The sequence below is a fragment of the Cyprinus carpio genome, chromosome A12, assembly GCF_018340385.1.
Source record: "Cyprinus carpio isolate SPL01 chromosome A12, ASM1834038v1, whole genome shotgun sequence".
Classification (NCBI taxonomy): Eukaryota; Metazoa; Chordata; class Actinopteri; order Cypriniformes; family Cyprinidae; genus Cyprinus; species Cyprinus carpio.
This window is the reverse complement of record NC_056583.1, coordinates 15,177,220-15,193,201: the sequence shown is the minus strand read 5'-3', so window position 1 is coordinate 15,193,201 and position 15,982 is coordinate 15,177,220. Positions and strand designations below refer to the sequence as shown.

The window sequence follows — 15,982 nt, the reverse complement described above, 5'->3', positions numbered from 1 at the left end:
TTCTTCATGGACCATTTATCTTTATTTGCTTCTCACAGGCCATTTATGAGCGGCTCTTCTGTTGGATTGTGGGAAGAATCAATGACATCATTGAGGTGAAAAACTATGATGCCAGGGTTCATGGGAAGAACACAGTCATTGGAGTCCTGGACATCTATGGGTTTGAGATCTTTCAGAATAACAGGTGAGTGCATGTGCTTTACCATACAGATATGGGGATCTTAGTCGGATATATTATTCTGCTCCGTTTAGAATAATAATGCTCTCCAATTTCTTCCTTTTTTATCCAGCTTTGAGCAATTCTGTATAAACTACTGTAATGAGAAACTACAGCAGCTCTTCATTCAGCTGGTGTTGAAACAAGAGCAAGAAGAATATGAAAGAGAGGGCATCCCCTGGAAACATGTGGGTTTCATTTTATTGTTTCTTCTGAAACTTTTCACGTCTTTACTGTTTATATTATACAAAAAGAAACTCAATTTGCATGAATCTCTCTGACTTTACTGCAATAACTAAATAAGCTTTGTTGTGATTTGTGTTTATGTGTTCATGGAAACAGATTGACTACTTCAACAATCAGATCATCGTGGATCTGGTGGAACAACAGCATAAGGGAATTTTTGCAGTCCTGGATGAGGCATGCATGAATGTGGGGAAGGTGACGGATGAGATGTTCCTGCAGGCTCTTAATGGAAAACTGGCGAAACATGCCCACTACACCAGCCGCAAGGTATTGAAAATAACACATGCCAATTAATTACCTAATGATGCATTTATTTTATCAAAAATACTGTACAGTTAAATGTGAAATACTATTACAATACAGGACAACTGTTTTGTTTTAATATATTTTTTTAAAATGATGTTTATTTCTGTGATGGCAAAGCTGAATTTTCGGCAGCCATGACTCCATTCTTCAGCAAGTGCATTTACATGGAGCATTGTATTCCAATTACAATTGGTTTAAAAGTCCAATCTGAATTAAAATGCTCTGAAATTTTGCAGAATAAAAATGCCCAAACCGATTGAAATTTGGTGTGGGATAAACCTTTTTTAATCCGTTCGATAGGATATGTCAAAACACTTGATTGAATTGAAAACCAAAAATGGAAAGTTTTGCGCACATGCAATGACGTAGAAATGGCAAAATGATGCATAATGCACAGAACGAGCTGATGTTGTTGTTGTTGAATATAATGAATGACTGTTGAGTCAATCAAAAATTCTCTTTCCACTCATCATCTGCAAAGTGCTGCAGGATAACATCATGCCACAAGTGCTTGCTTCAAACTCTCATCTGCAGATGTCTTGTTTTGGGAGTGGGAATGGGTGTTTTTACTGCTTGATTAATATAAGCATCATTGAACAAAGCTTCATGTGCTTGTCGTCTCCTGATTAGGACCTGAGATAGATAAATATGAAGTCTGCTTTTTAAAACAAAGAACAGGAGGATGGTTAGTATGCAAAAACAAAGGGAAACTGTATATTTGTGGAGTGTGTGCATGTCAAAAGATTATATCTGACTTGATGCTTGTGACATATAAATGAACTTCAACACAAATTCAACCCCCCTATTGCAGTATGACATAGAGGAGAATAACAGAAATAGAGGAGGAGATGGGGAGGTGGAGGGATGCCAGAAGAATTATCACTGGGACGGCGCAATGACCACTGCTTATATAGGCTCGTAATGATGATTGGTAGGACTGAATGTTTAGGCTCCTCCCAAGCCTACATTTGGAACTTCTTTTAGCGTTCAAGTAAACACTGTGTTTAGATTCATTAGTCAGAATGATTTCATTCCATTTGAAACAAAAAGTGTCCATGTAAACATGGCTATTGTCACGTGATCCTTCAGAATGCTGTTTATTATCAATGTTAAAAACAATTGTGCTGGTTAATATTTTGGTGGAAACTGTGATGCTTGTAAAGGATTCTTCATGAATAGAAAGTTTAAAAGAACAGCATTTATTTGAAATATAAATAAAATGTTATCAATTTAATTTTGATCAATTTATTGCATTCTTGCATTATAAAAGTGATTACTTTAGAAAAAAGATCTTACTGACACCCAATTTTTAAACGGTATTCTACAGTACCTAGTGGAGTAGAATTACCCAGTTTCTTTGTTGAATAATGCACATTTTGCAAATCTAGTAGGTCATTCAGGTGTTTTTTATTTATTTTTCACAGTGAACATACTATAGAATTAGAAAAAGTACTATGATAGTATGCTATTCTGAACATAGCTTTTAATTGATTTGAATGTATGCATTACCCTGAACCAACACAGGGAGGCAGTAATGGTCAGTGAAAAAATGTCTTCCAGTATTTCTCAGTGCTGAGCCTTTGGTGATGTCACTGTCAGCCAATGGAAGCTAGTAAGACTGATGTCTCACTGTCTTGGCAAAGTCTCAGAAAGTGAGAGGGAGTGGGAGAGTTATGGATGGAGACAGGCCGAGATAAAGATAGACCAAAAGGCAGTGAATGAAAGAAAATGTAAACATAACCCACCTTGCAGAGCTCTAGACAGAGAGGATCTCTGGACACTAACTGGCCCTTCGTTTAGTGCCCTGGGAACAGACCCAGCTGAGGGTGAATTTAGCTATGACTTTATCAAAATCTGCTCAGAATCTGTCACACATGCTGCATTTACATCGACAGGGGGAGGAGAAGTGAACAGGTATCGCCTGCCCCCATGATAATCCCCCACTTCAGGCTGTGTGAATAATTCCTGGATGCAGGAATAATAAGTGTCCTTCAGAGCTCATTTGTAATGCAGAGGATGACTCCTCACTGTGGAGGAATCTCAGGCCTGTAGCTAGATAGATGATGTGTTTTTCTCCTGCTGCGCATGAGCACAAAAATCTACATATATGTATCCACTTCATAGTATATGTTTTAGATATGGCTAATCCATTTATGTAAAGGTCACTCTCGTTACATTTAACATGTGAAATGAGCATATGAAAGAGAAAGTGATGGGTCAGTAGGGGGAGATGAATAAGGAAAGCTCTCTAATATATTCAAGTGTGTGTTCACACATATTAGATCTAGGCTGTGACACTTTCCTCTTTCACAGCCACCTTTGAGATGTTTTAAAGTGTGTTTGTGGTGATAGACATCCTCTCTGGAAGACACAAAATATGCAGGCCGCTTTAACAGCATAATTTATGGTTGCTTGTTAAAAATCTGTGGCTGCATCTCTTGTGAATTTTTGTGATTTTTTTTTCCTTTTCGCTTTGCTCTTTTCCTCTGCAGTCTTGGTTTAAGAGGGATATTTTTACCCTAGGTTAATTTCAAGTGTGAAATGTATACTCTATGGATTGGAGTTCTTTCTTTGTAGTTCTTTTCTCTTAACTTAGGCCTTACGGGAAACGTGAAACTTGCTCTGCCATAAGCTGCACTGGACATACAGTACATAGTAGCAGCGAGGAATAGATGAATGGTTTATTATTTCATTAATTCACTCTTTTTGGACTTTTAAATTCAAATGTTATGTATGATTTGTGGATGATATGTTTTAAAATTCTAGTGATTATAAATAGGGTATAGAACATAGATGTTTAATATTGAGTGGGGGAGAGCAATGACTTGTAACACTTTATGCACATTTATTCTGAAAACATTCTGTAAATATCTTTAACATTTTAATTTAACTTAAAATCATGGACAGGTTAGTGACATCAGACTAGTGTAGAATAGAAATACAAACATGTTATGAAAAAAATACTACACTTGCTCTCTTATGCTCACCAAGGCTGCATTCATTTGAGAAAAACTACATGAATATTGCAAAATGTCATTCAAATTTAAAGTAACTGTTTTCTGTTTTAATATATTTAAAAATTTACTTTATTCATGTTATGAAAATTCAGCATTGGTTCTCATGATGGAGATGATTTGATTCTCCTATACAAAAGAATTTCCCCTCTTTAAATGTCATAAAACAAAAACTTTAGTTGGAAAACAGTTGCTTTGATGGCAGATGCCTCACTTTAATTTCTAATAGCTTGAATAAAGAGTTTGCCTCATGTTTTATCTAAGATAAAAACATCAGATGTAATGGCAGATCTAGCCTCGAGCTGCCATATCCATCTCAATAATGTGCTTCATTTACAGCCACTTTCGCCTTGTGTGCTTTATCGGCTTGTTTACGTCTTCCTTCATGTGCCTCGCAGGCTCTTGGTGTTCTCCGTGTTTCCCACATTTTCATCGCACCCTTAAAATGCCTTTGATCTTTCCAGATGTGTGTTATAAAAATGCTTCTTTTCCCATCAGCTTTTAATTACTGTAATTTGCTGACACAAGCGGCTGTCTGGTGGTAAGCATCGGGGGCTTTGTTCCTTTCTCCTGTTTTTCTCTTTGATCCCAATTCCCCCACCCTTTGTTTTCCCTCTCTTCATCACGTGCCGATTACAGGTGTGGCTGTGTGAGCTGATGCTGCCATGGGAGTGCATGGATGCCTGGTTGTGTGAAGGCGAGGGCAGGCTCATTATCCGATCAGGCTTGTGTTAGCCGAAGGAACCAGCCAATTAGCCTGTTGGTTTCTGTTCCTGGAGAAGAGCTCCGGTAGCCTCTGTGACCTGCTCTTCTGCAGAACTGTTCATTAGGACGAGATCATGACTTGTTTGTATCTTAGTGGAAGTAACTGCATTGTTTTTGTGGTGACGTGTGAAGCACAGACAGTGAATTCCCAGTGCGATGTGCATTGACATGTCAATGGACCAGGATTTTGGACTCAGCTTTTTAAGTTTAACATTAGCTAGGTTGTTTTTCTTGAGGTTCTTTCCACATGACCTATGTTAGCATTGACCAGTACATTGAACTCTGCTTCAGCTTTACCCCACAGTGCTGGTCAAGCACAAAGTGATTTCAACTTTGACCTTGCTTGCTGCTGACCTTTCGAAGTGCATCTATCTTTCCAACCTGTATCCATGATTTATGCCTTGTGTATTTTGGAGTGCAGTTAAACAAGAAAAGTTTAATAACATTCAAAATATATAAAGAGATCTCGAATTCCTTAGTTTCTTCTTTTTTTTCAGAGTTCTTTTCAGTCATTGTTCCTCAGTTCTTGAACTTATTTAAATTCAACAATAAGGTTTTGTGAACCACATTTGATGAGTCCTGTTTTTCTTTGGGCTTTGTATTTAAGCAGTTGCAAGGATTTTTAAAATTTTTTTATAAACTCAAATAAATGTTTTCACAGTTTACTGTTATGTTGGCCTATGTGTTTGATCTAGATGTCTAGAGTCCACTGTGGTTTGGATACCTGGCTACTATTGGCTTTGTTGGCAGGTGCCATTGCCATTGCTTTGTTTGTTTGGTTGGCTTAAACAATGCTCTGTATTGAGAAGCACAGGTGTTAGACAGGATGGTGTCGTCCTGGGGGGTGATAGGTAGGAGGGCTGGGAGGCATCTGTGCAACCAGCAGGATCCGGGATTAAATCTGTCTGTACAGTAAAACACTTTTCTTTTCTTTTTTTTTTAACTCTGCAAATTCTGGTAGAATTGGAGTGCTTGTAATTTGTAACTGTGGCCTAGAGGTTAGCACAGGTGAATCCAAATGTTTTAGATGATGTGAGTTTGAATCCAGATTGTACAAATAAAAGTTGTAAACATGCCAAAAAATGCTTTAGGGCAGCAGTATTGGTGGCTAAATCTGATCTGTTTTATTATTTTTGTTGAAGTTAAAGCTTGAGGCTGTTAATTGGAATGTCATTGGTTCAATCCTACTTAAAGGGGTGCTATTATGCTTTTTCACTTTTTTTAACTTTAGTTAGTCTGTAATGTTGCTGTTCGAGCATAAAAAGATCTGCAAAGTTGCAAAGCTCAAAGTCCAATTCTAAAGGACATATTTTATTTAGCAGAAATCACTTTTCAAAAACTACAACGAATGACTTGTTTGGACTACAACGCATATTTTCTGGGATTTGTGATATGACGAAGATCGACGAATGGGACAAGACCTGGTTGAGCTGCACTAGAGAAGGCAACGAGTGTTATCACTATGTCGGAGACACGCTAGCTTTCCCAAGGCAGACGAGCTTAGAGTAGTTACAATCATCCGGGTTTAAATCATGCTCAAATTGATTTGATTTTGACGCAATATTTAAACTGAAGCTCACAGCAGGCAGATATGGTAAGGGCATGACATTTCCCGACCAGCGCTGAGTGCTGTCAATCACAACAAACACTGGCCCAGCTAACCAATCACAGTACATTTCGTATTTCAGAAGGCAGGCCTTCATTTAATATAGGAACTATTCCAGCCGTTCATGCCAGACTGAGAGAGAGGTGTTGTAATAAATGTAAAATATGTGAAAAATAATGTGTTTTTCGAACAACCTAGTATGAGAGACTGTTTTAGTACACACCCAAAACAAAATAAAGACTTGGTAAAAGATCATAATAGGACCCCTTTAAGCAGGTTCCAGCATGTACTGGGGAAGATAGGGAATTTGCTTTGTTAAACCTATTGAACATCATTTTCATCTTAATAAGGATGCAAGTAGATTAAAATAATGCATCACAATTATTTTGCGTTATAACTTCTTTTTAGTTCAGCAAAAAAAAAAAAAAAAAAGTGTATGTTTTTTTTTTTTTTATCAGTTATGCTCACCAAGGCTTAAAAATACAGAAAAAAGAGTAATATAGTTAACATTTGTTTGTCTATTTTAATATATTTAAAAATACTAGGTATTTCTTTGAATGCAAAGCTGAATTTTGAGCAGCCATTACTCCAGCCTTCAGTGTCACATGATCACACTTCAGATGAAGTGTTCAGAGTTTGTCCTCTCTGGTAGAGATAGTAACTTCTCATCCATTCCCTTAGAGAGCCATTTTATCTGTATTGCAGTTAAAATGAGCTGAGTGAGTCACCACCTAGATAAACCAAACAGAGACCCATAAACTGGCAACCGACACAGAATAGAGATGCTGGCGCCTACTCTAAAATAAAACTTAACAAAAATAAATCCTTTAATTTATCTGGCGTGTGGGCATATGATGGCTTGTGGCTAGAACAAAACATAGCTTTATTCTATAATTATACATAATATTCATCAGAAACATTCATCCCTAATCCGCTTATAAGAAACAGGCATTCCTATTCATGCAGTGGATCAACAGAATTCTGCATCTTAATGAGAGCTGAGGCTGCTTGCCTTTGATGTCACTGCTGTATTTTATGAATGACAGTGAGTCTTATATAACTGCACTAGCTGCCCTCACACGGCAGGCACAGGCTTCTCAAGGAGGACAGTGATCTGGCACTGATAACAGGGGCTTAGAGCAATTTTAATTTTACCACTGAGTTACAATTTTTTTAAATATATTTAAAGGCTGGTTTATGTATGCATTATCAAACATGTGGGTCTTTAAGATTACTTGAAGATAGATAACAGTATTAATAGTAGTATTAATTAACTTTGAATTATATATTTATATATAAATTAAAAAATTAAAAAAGTTTTAAAATTCTTTTTATCATAAAAAAATGAAAAAATAAAAAATTTTTTAAATTTTATATAACAAAAAATGAAACGATAAAATTGTTTTAAAATTGTATTTATCATAGAGGGGAATTTTAAAAGTTTGGGTAGAAGAAGCCCAAACGTTTTCTGTAAAATTGGACATTTCTTACTCTCAAAAATTTAGGAAGAAATAGCATGACTGGCAACAGCAATTAGACAAAAGACACTACTGTTCAGTAAATAGTTGCTTTTTATTAATATTATTAATAATATTGCTTTTATTAATCAAGTTAAGTGGAATTAACAATTATCCAAGAAGGTAAAATATTAATAAAACTGTAAGTATAGGCTGTTGGTTGCATAGCAATTGCATAGCATTGATACATCAATGCAAACCATGTGGCCACAGATGTACATTTTACTGCTTCAAATGCAGCTCAAGAAATCAGAATTTAGAGTCAGAAATATCCTTTTTATAACTATAATTAAAGTAGGCGCACATGCCACTAAATTTTGTCGTTTAAAGGGCACATCTCTTTCACAGTCTTTCACTGAACTTCTTTCAGCACAGCTTTTTAAGCTTCACCGTCTTATGATGGATAGAAATTCGCAGCTCATCTATCTTTCATAATCGCAGAGTTACTTAGATGCTCCCTCCCAGTCTTTGAGCTGCCTCGCTCTTTCTCTGACACTACTGCACTTTTGCAGGCTTGCTTACTGGAAAAATTTGCAGTTGCTTTCGAAGCGTTATTTCAAAAGTCTGCTTTCTGTTTAAAAAAACAAAAAACTCTAATTTCCCATCTTTATCTCCACAGCTTTCCCCCACGGACAAAAACCTGGAGTTTGACAGAGATTTCCGCATCCGCCATTATGCTGGAAATGTGGCGTAAGTGCACTCTCTGCTGTTTTGCACCATAAGCCCTAAATGCTGTAATTAAAAAAAATCACTGTTAGTAACCCACAGAAGGATTAACTAAGTGGAAAGAGATTTAGTTCTTCCCTTGGGCACAGATTGGGTTTGAAAAGGTTTGGTAAATAAACATTTGAATGACGCAAGCATATTAATCACTCCGAATGATGTAAATGCCGGTTACCAAAACAAGTTGATTCCGAATGTGAATGCGGTTTTATTTTCTCACTTCAGCGGTTTGCCAGATTGCAGGCTGTCAGTTAGTTCCTAAAGTTCTGTGGGTGTAGGTGTGATGTGACACCACACTGAAACGCCTTGTTGATGTTCAGACTCCTTTGTGTGTGTGTGAGAAAGAAAGAGAGAAATGGGTAGGGCAAGGATATCTAAAATTATATATTCTCAAAAAATTAACTTGCCAAGTCTGACACCTATAATAGTGAATATAAAACCATATAATATTTTAGAAAAAAAAGAAAAAAACAGCACAAATAATGTTCACCTTTTATTTGTATTTAGCCTTCATACAAACAAGAAATGTGTAATCACTGTCAAATAATCGTCTCAGACTCACCTAATTAATATTAATATCTTTAACACCAAACTATAGACTAACATACACTACCAGTCAAAAGTTTTTGAACAGTAAGGTTTTTAATGTTTTTAAAGAATTCCCTTCTGTTCACCAAGCCTGCATTTATTTGATCCAAAATACAGCAAAAACTAAAAATTATAACAGAGTAAAAATATTTTTTCTATATAAAATAACTGTTTTCTATTTGAAAATATTTTAAAATGCAATTTATTCCTGTGATTTCAAAACTCTATTTTTTTAGCATCATTACTCCAGTCACATGATCCTTCAGAAATCATTCTAATATTCTTTTACTGCTCAAAAATCATTCATTAATATGTTGAAAACAGCCGAGCAGATTTTTTTCAGGTTTCTTTGATGAAAAGAGAGTTCAGAAAAACAGTATTTATCTAAAATAGAAAACCAACGAAACAAAAAAAACAAAAAAAAATCAATTTCTATCAAACACAAGCAACCTATCTAAATAAAAGTATTAATTTCCATAATAAAAAAAAAAAAAAAAAAGAAAAGAAAGAAAAAAAATTTAAATCACATCATATGACCATTTTAAAATCAATTCCACTGTGGAAAGAAAGCAATTGCATTTTTACTTCTGGAACTCAAATGTTGGACTTGCAGATGGAAGGAGTGTTCAACAAAACCTGTTTAAAAACAATTATTATTTTTCAAATTCTTTGTGTTTTGATATAGGCAAAGAAATTGAAAAATTCACCTTTAAGTCCGAAATTTGCCATGTGTAGACTGTCTGTGTATATTTGTGTAATTCAGTCGGTGTGGTTGTGTTTTGTTTCAGTTATTCTGTTGTAGGCTTTATTGACAAGAACAAGGACACCTTGTTTCAGGACTTCAAGAGATTACTTTACAACAGGTCAGTATTACCAAAAAGTATATCCCTTTGATCTTCCGTGACTTATATCTGTCCTTCTCCTTCCATGTTTCACAGCTCAAACCCTGTGCTGAAAGCCATGTGGCCAGAGGGCAAGCTGAGTATCACAGAGGTCACCAAACGACCCCTGACTGCTGCCACGCTTTTCAAAAACTCCATGATCTCTCTTGTGGAGAACTTGGCCAGGAAGGTGGGTGTGTTTGAAGCATTTTTGTGTAGACCATGACTGATTTATATAATATATAAGTGATAAGTCAAACAGTCATTGCAATATAAAGAGTTTTTGCGATAATGACCAACAAATGCTCATTATTGTGCTTTTTACAAGGTGACTTACCAAATAAATACACATGTAGACATTAAGAATTGATTTCAGTAGACTTTTTAAAAAAAAAATTATGTGAGATGAAATAGCAAAACTGTGTTGGAAGTTGAGTAACCTGGCAAAATGCATGGTTTATCTATCATTATAAAAAAATATTTTCATGCAGAAGGCTGTGAATAACCAGTCAAGTCAAGTATTGCAGAACACCATTTATTAGAGTGCAACAGTCAAGTTCCAGAATTAAAATCCCATTTATTTTCTCCATATGAGAATTGATTTTTAACAATAGCTTATAAGCCTTTAAAGACAGAGCTACTGTGTTTGGCAATCAATGGCAATGGCTTTTTTTGAAGCCATCAGCATTATTTTAACTAATTATTTAAATAATTGTGTTCATCAGAGGGGTTCCTAGTGAGAAGGCTTTTGAAAAAGTTTAGGGGCACTGTTGCACTTTATAGATGTGCACTCACCATCGCCCTCTGTTGGTTCATATAGGAGCCATACTACGTGCGTTGCATAAAGCCGAATGATGTTAAGTCACCGCTACTGTTTGAGCATGAGCGCTGCAAGCACCAAGTGGAGTACCTGGGCCTCCTGGAGAACGTCCGGGTGCGAAGAGCTGGTTTTGCTAACCGACAACTCTACCCACGGTTCCTTCAGAGGTGAACATCCTACGTTTTTCCATTTGTATGGCCAACGTGTGTCAATTTCAAAAAATGTTTTAATCATTTAGTTTTTTATTTTATGTTTCAATAGTCTTTTTATTTGATGTTCTGCATGATTTGACATTTGTGTATGGTTTCAGCTCATGAATTGCAACTCAATGCTCTTGTGACAGCTTGTGTGAGACTGTTGCGTCTTTGGTTGCTAGTGACATCTGAAACTACAGATTGATCAATCAGATTGTGAAGATCTTATGCAACGTCTGTTGGTGTGAAAGCTGTCATCCTCTGGAGTCCCTTTTTCACCAAGTGTTATAATTGCTAAAGGGTTTTATGTAACAATGACGTGCAAGAGTCTTTTTCAAAAGCCTTGAGAGTTAATAGCGCATACATTGTACTGTGTCACTCAATAAACAATGATTCTCGATATATAGGGACCAGAATCCTTGAGCAAAAACCTGTAACGTAGTCTCCTGAAGTCTCAGTTTTCTTTAAGATGAAGTGTCCTAAGTGTGTCTGAGGCCTCTGTATACTGCTCAAAACAAATAGTCCCCTAAAAAACACACTTGCCACAAATCTGATGAGTTGATTAGATTCAACACCTGAGTTGACAAACTGTCTGTCGCTGAGCAAGAGTTAGACTGAATTTCATCTAATTGAGAATGCAGTGTTAACAGCACTCACAGGAGCGATTTGTGTGTCTGTCACGGTTGCAGATGTGCATGGAATCTAATGTTCTACTTAGAGGTGAGACTGGACAAATGAGGATTTGATCCAAAAGGTCTGGCCTCACATCACTCTTAAATAAGCACTCATTGTCTTATATAATGCTTGTTATGAAACAGATAGTTCAGACTCTGTATTCTGATTGGATAAGATATGCTTAAAGCCTATATTAATGTGTAAAATTACATTGACGAAAGAATTGTTTAGTCCGATTTTCTAACTCTTTCTTTCCTGTTTAAATTTAATAATAACAATAATAATGATACAAATGTAAAACAATTGAATAAATATAGATGTTTATAAATAACAATATGAGGTATTGCTCTATCCTTGAAACATTCTCCTTTCCTTTTCACCTTTTAGGTATAAGATGATCTCCGAGTTCACCTGGCCCAACCATGACCTGCCGTCTGATAAGGAGGCGGTGAAACGTCTGTTGCAGGGTTGTGGGTTCGAACACGACGTGGCCTACGGCAAGACCAAAGTGTTTATTCGCACCCCGCGAACCATCTTCAGCCTGGAGGAGCAGAGGGCAGAGATGGTGAAGAGGATCGTCCTCTTTCTGCAGAAGGTTCGAGCTCAACACCTCAGACATGTTATGTGTAGCTTAGGCTTGCTGTGAACTTACATAAACATATACAGTGGCTATTTGGATACATGAATGTCCTTGCATGATATAACAAATAGATCAGCCCAGTTTCATTTATTTTATTAAAAAATATATAATACTTTGAAATCAAAATATTTTACAAAAAGAGGTATTTGTATTTGGAAATCATACATCTTTTAATTGACAAAAATGCTCAAAGAGTAAAGTTAGTTCTTAAAAAGCTTTACTATCACTAATACAGTTTTGAATGATAGTGTATTTGAAATTCCAAATCACAATGGGAGAACATCAGATTTTTCAAAAGACATTCATCATATTTCATTTGGTGTTCAGCTGGATTTCAAAAATTAAATCTTATCAGGAATTTCATGAGACTTCATTACGGCACACAGTCATGTACGCACTTAATCAGCTTCAGAGACCGCAAGGTGCCATATCCGCACCACCCTGCGTTCCTGTGATTCATTGACACCATTACTTTTCAACAACAGTCCTCACACCACAGCAGACTGAACAACAAGGCAAGAGTAAAACAATATGGCACCCAAATCCCTCCGCCTCACAGCATTTTCTTATTTTATCTGTGTAAATACACAACACATATTACTTTGTGGCATTTTTGCAGGGAGTTTTCTAGCTTTATTTTTCCTCAGGAGCATGAGAATACTTTGAATGGCAGATTTATTGACTGCCAGTGTCATTTCACTGTCACACAAAATGATTGTGGGTTCTTAGTGTATATTCCCCACTCTCGCTTTGCTGTCTTCAGTGACTGACAGTTATTAGAAATCAAAGCATATATTCTGTCAGCTCCTGACTGCGCATTGAGTTTTTTTTTTTTTTTTAACCACTCCTCCATTGCAAGATCTTATTTGCTATCAGGGGGTACCCTTTATCGAGATGCTTTTAAACACAAAATGACATGGTTTTCCCCCACGTTTGCACTCAATCTCAAACTCTCAGTTCTAGGCTCAGTATATCTGTCTCATAGTCTCTGGATTTCTACATTCATGAGCAGATGCACGCATTAAAGTGTTAAATCTGTGCTCTTCCTAAATCAGAGATTGATTGTTTGATCTTATGTATGGATTCAGAGCTGGATGAAAGTGTCATCCTGACACAGGTTTATCTCGGTTTCCTTAAGGGGGGAAAAACTTATTTGGGGGAATGTTGTCAGTGTATTAATCACATTGTATACCTCCAAGCAATAACTGAGCATCCCAGCAGAGCTGATATCACTTGAGTCGATCTTCTTTGAGTGGCAGGCGCTAATGTGTAATTTTGCACAAAAACCAACTTATGGTTGTCCCTAAACACTGAAACCGTTCAGATGTGTGTCTTAAGCTCTTAAGGTTTTATCAGCATATGGCAGACTAGTTTGACTTATGCCAAGTCTGCCAGTTCCAACATTTGTGCCAAAGGCCACCAGTGAACCCAATTTAAAAATGCTACTGCTTATCTCTATGAATCTCCTTGTTTGTGGGCCTCTGAGTTCTGCTTCGCCTTATTCTTTGTCTCTCATTTCTCAGTGCATAGCTCATGGGGATGCATTTATCTTTGATCTTTTTTAAGCTCATAAACCAAAAGAACCCACAATCCCTCAATCAGTTATTTTTCACCTCCCACTTTCTCCTCACTGATTTCCTGTATGTCTCACCCCATCACTCCTTCACAGATTCCCAGCCATTTTTCTGTGCCATTGCCTCCACCCCCTCACTCCACTGTCATTTCTAAGCCGTTACGCTTTAGCGCTTCTCCCGTATGATAAAAATACCCAGGATCCTCTGCTCTGCCAGCAAGCTCCTTTGGGCAGATGCAAGATGCCGTGCTGTCTCTCGTTGTCCGACCCTCTGTTCAGTTCATCAGCAAGATGTGCCTTTGAATGGAAGCAATTTGAAGCAAATCGGATCTGTTGTACAAAACAATAACATTGAGTGACTATATTATTCATGAATTTCCTTCCTTTTAATTATTATTTAATACATTCAAGCCCCAGCATCCACATCATCTGCCATGTTAGTTGTGGTTTCTGCTGTGAGAGGAGCTCTCTGAATCACTAATTTCTGAATGATAGAACAAATAGAACAGGCAAACAAACACTCAATGCCAGACTCCCTGTATAAATCTCCTATATTTTCTCCCATAAATCCCTTATGCCTCCTCTAGGATTATTTGTTTTTGCTCAGATCTTTTCTGCAGCATCTTCTTCCTTTTGCTGTGTCAGATTGCAGTGGTAAGCAAACACTGTTTTATAGAAAAACGAAGCATCTTTTTTTACTCAGCATGGTCAGCTGGGTCTTTTTTTCCATTTTATACTTGTCATGTCATACTATAGGTTTTTTGTGAAATGTACGCCTGGTTCTGTGATGTACGATTGCAATATCCCCATCCTGAAGGCTCACAAGACAGCAGTTAATGGGGACATGCCACCACTGGCAAAATGGGAAATAGAAATTTACTGCATCTAATGAAGGTGCTTTACCAATCTGTCCTTGAAAAGAGCTATTTCAGATGTGCTCAAGGTCATTCATCTGGGCAAATAATAAAGACATATAAAACAAAACATCTTCTATATATATCTTTACAGTACTTCAGAATCACTTTAGAACTACAAAATTAGCAATATTTCGTTCCTGAGAACAGCTGTAATCGGATTAGTCAAATTTGCAAATGAATCAAGTACAATCAGCTTATTCACAAATTGCAACATTGATTTCTTCATTTTGGAATGAGTAACTATATGTTTTTATAAAATTTAGTAAAATATATATTATGCTTTAGAGTGAAGTGAAGTAAAAAGTTTCCCAGATGAAAAAAATAAAAATAAAATGCTTTGCTACTGTCCACAGTAAACAACTTTACTTAACTCTAAGTATAACTCGTATTAAGTATTGTCTTAAGCAAGTAAGCAGCCACCAAGCAGCCACCCAGAAAACCTTCATAACCACATAACAAAATGCTGCAAACACTACGAAAATTTTAGCAAATGTATAACAGCACCCTAATTTTGCACTACTCGCATTTTATTCAGAATATATAAAAATTTGATAAGTATTACAGTAGTCAAATGTGAAGCCAGTGACAGCTGCAAAAGGAGCCATACTGTTATTTGGCTGAGAAAGTGGCAGCACCCCAAGGTCTATCCCAGACACACACACACACGCACACACACACTAGTCCAACAATTTGCCAGAGGACACAGAGAAGATGGAGGCTTCCATCACCAAGTCAGTGGTTTGCCAAGCACATGATATTGATTTATGAAAATGGCTCCTTCATGCCTTCTCTTGGGGTTGTATGTGGTTAGGATCTTTTGTGAATACATTTAACTCTGTCACATACCCTGACCGTGATTCTGTCCTGCCAGTGTGTGAAATTGTGTGTGTTGAGGGATTGTGGGATTTGCCTGCCTACCTGCCTCTCTGATTAATGATAAGTCACCTCACATTCTCTCAGCCATCTGTAATTGCCTTTTGACACCTGATGGCACATCTGAATAGATTCTGCTAGAATTTCTATGTCCTGTTTTCTGCAGGGTGAGAGATTCAAACAGCCTCTTTTTATTCATTTTTACATTTCACTTCAATGAAGAAGCTGTTTGCACAGCAGTTACCGCCATTACAATACGTACTGTAGAACTTATCCTGTCACACTCATTCTATTTAATCATTTTTTTTTTTTTTTTTTTGGCAACACTGAAAAGAAAATTAAAAAAGACAAAGTGCTAAACAATAGGGTTTGATTGAAAGATTTATGCTTTAACTATTTATTACATAAGACTTCTTTGTCTTAGCTT

The 15,982-nt window shown here is 36.7% G+C and overlaps 1 protein-coding gene across 1 annotated transcript in view; it reads left to right on the top strand.

The window, feature by feature from the left end:
* The window catches only part of LOC109099251 (unconventional myosin-Id-like), a 62,274-nt gene that overhangs the window by 18,060 nt on the left and 28,232 nt on the right, over window positions 1-15,982 (top strand). The window contains exons 9-16 of the mRNA XM_042767779.1: window positions 39-184; window positions 291-405; window positions 560-730; window positions 8,291-8,361; window positions 9,771-9,845; window positions 9,921-10,053; window positions 10,684-10,850; window positions 11,940-12,147. Of these exons, the coding sequence (XP_042623713.1) occupies window positions 39-184; window positions 291-405; window positions 560-730; window positions 8,291-8,361; window positions 9,771-9,845; window positions 9,921-10,053; window positions 10,684-10,850; window positions 11,940-12,147 (1,086 nt within the window). The remainder of the gene's footprint in view (window positions 1-38; window positions 185-290; window positions 406-559; window positions 731-8,290; window positions 8,362-9,770; window positions 9,846-9,920; window positions 10,054-10,683; window positions 10,851-11,939; window positions 12,148-15,982) is intronic.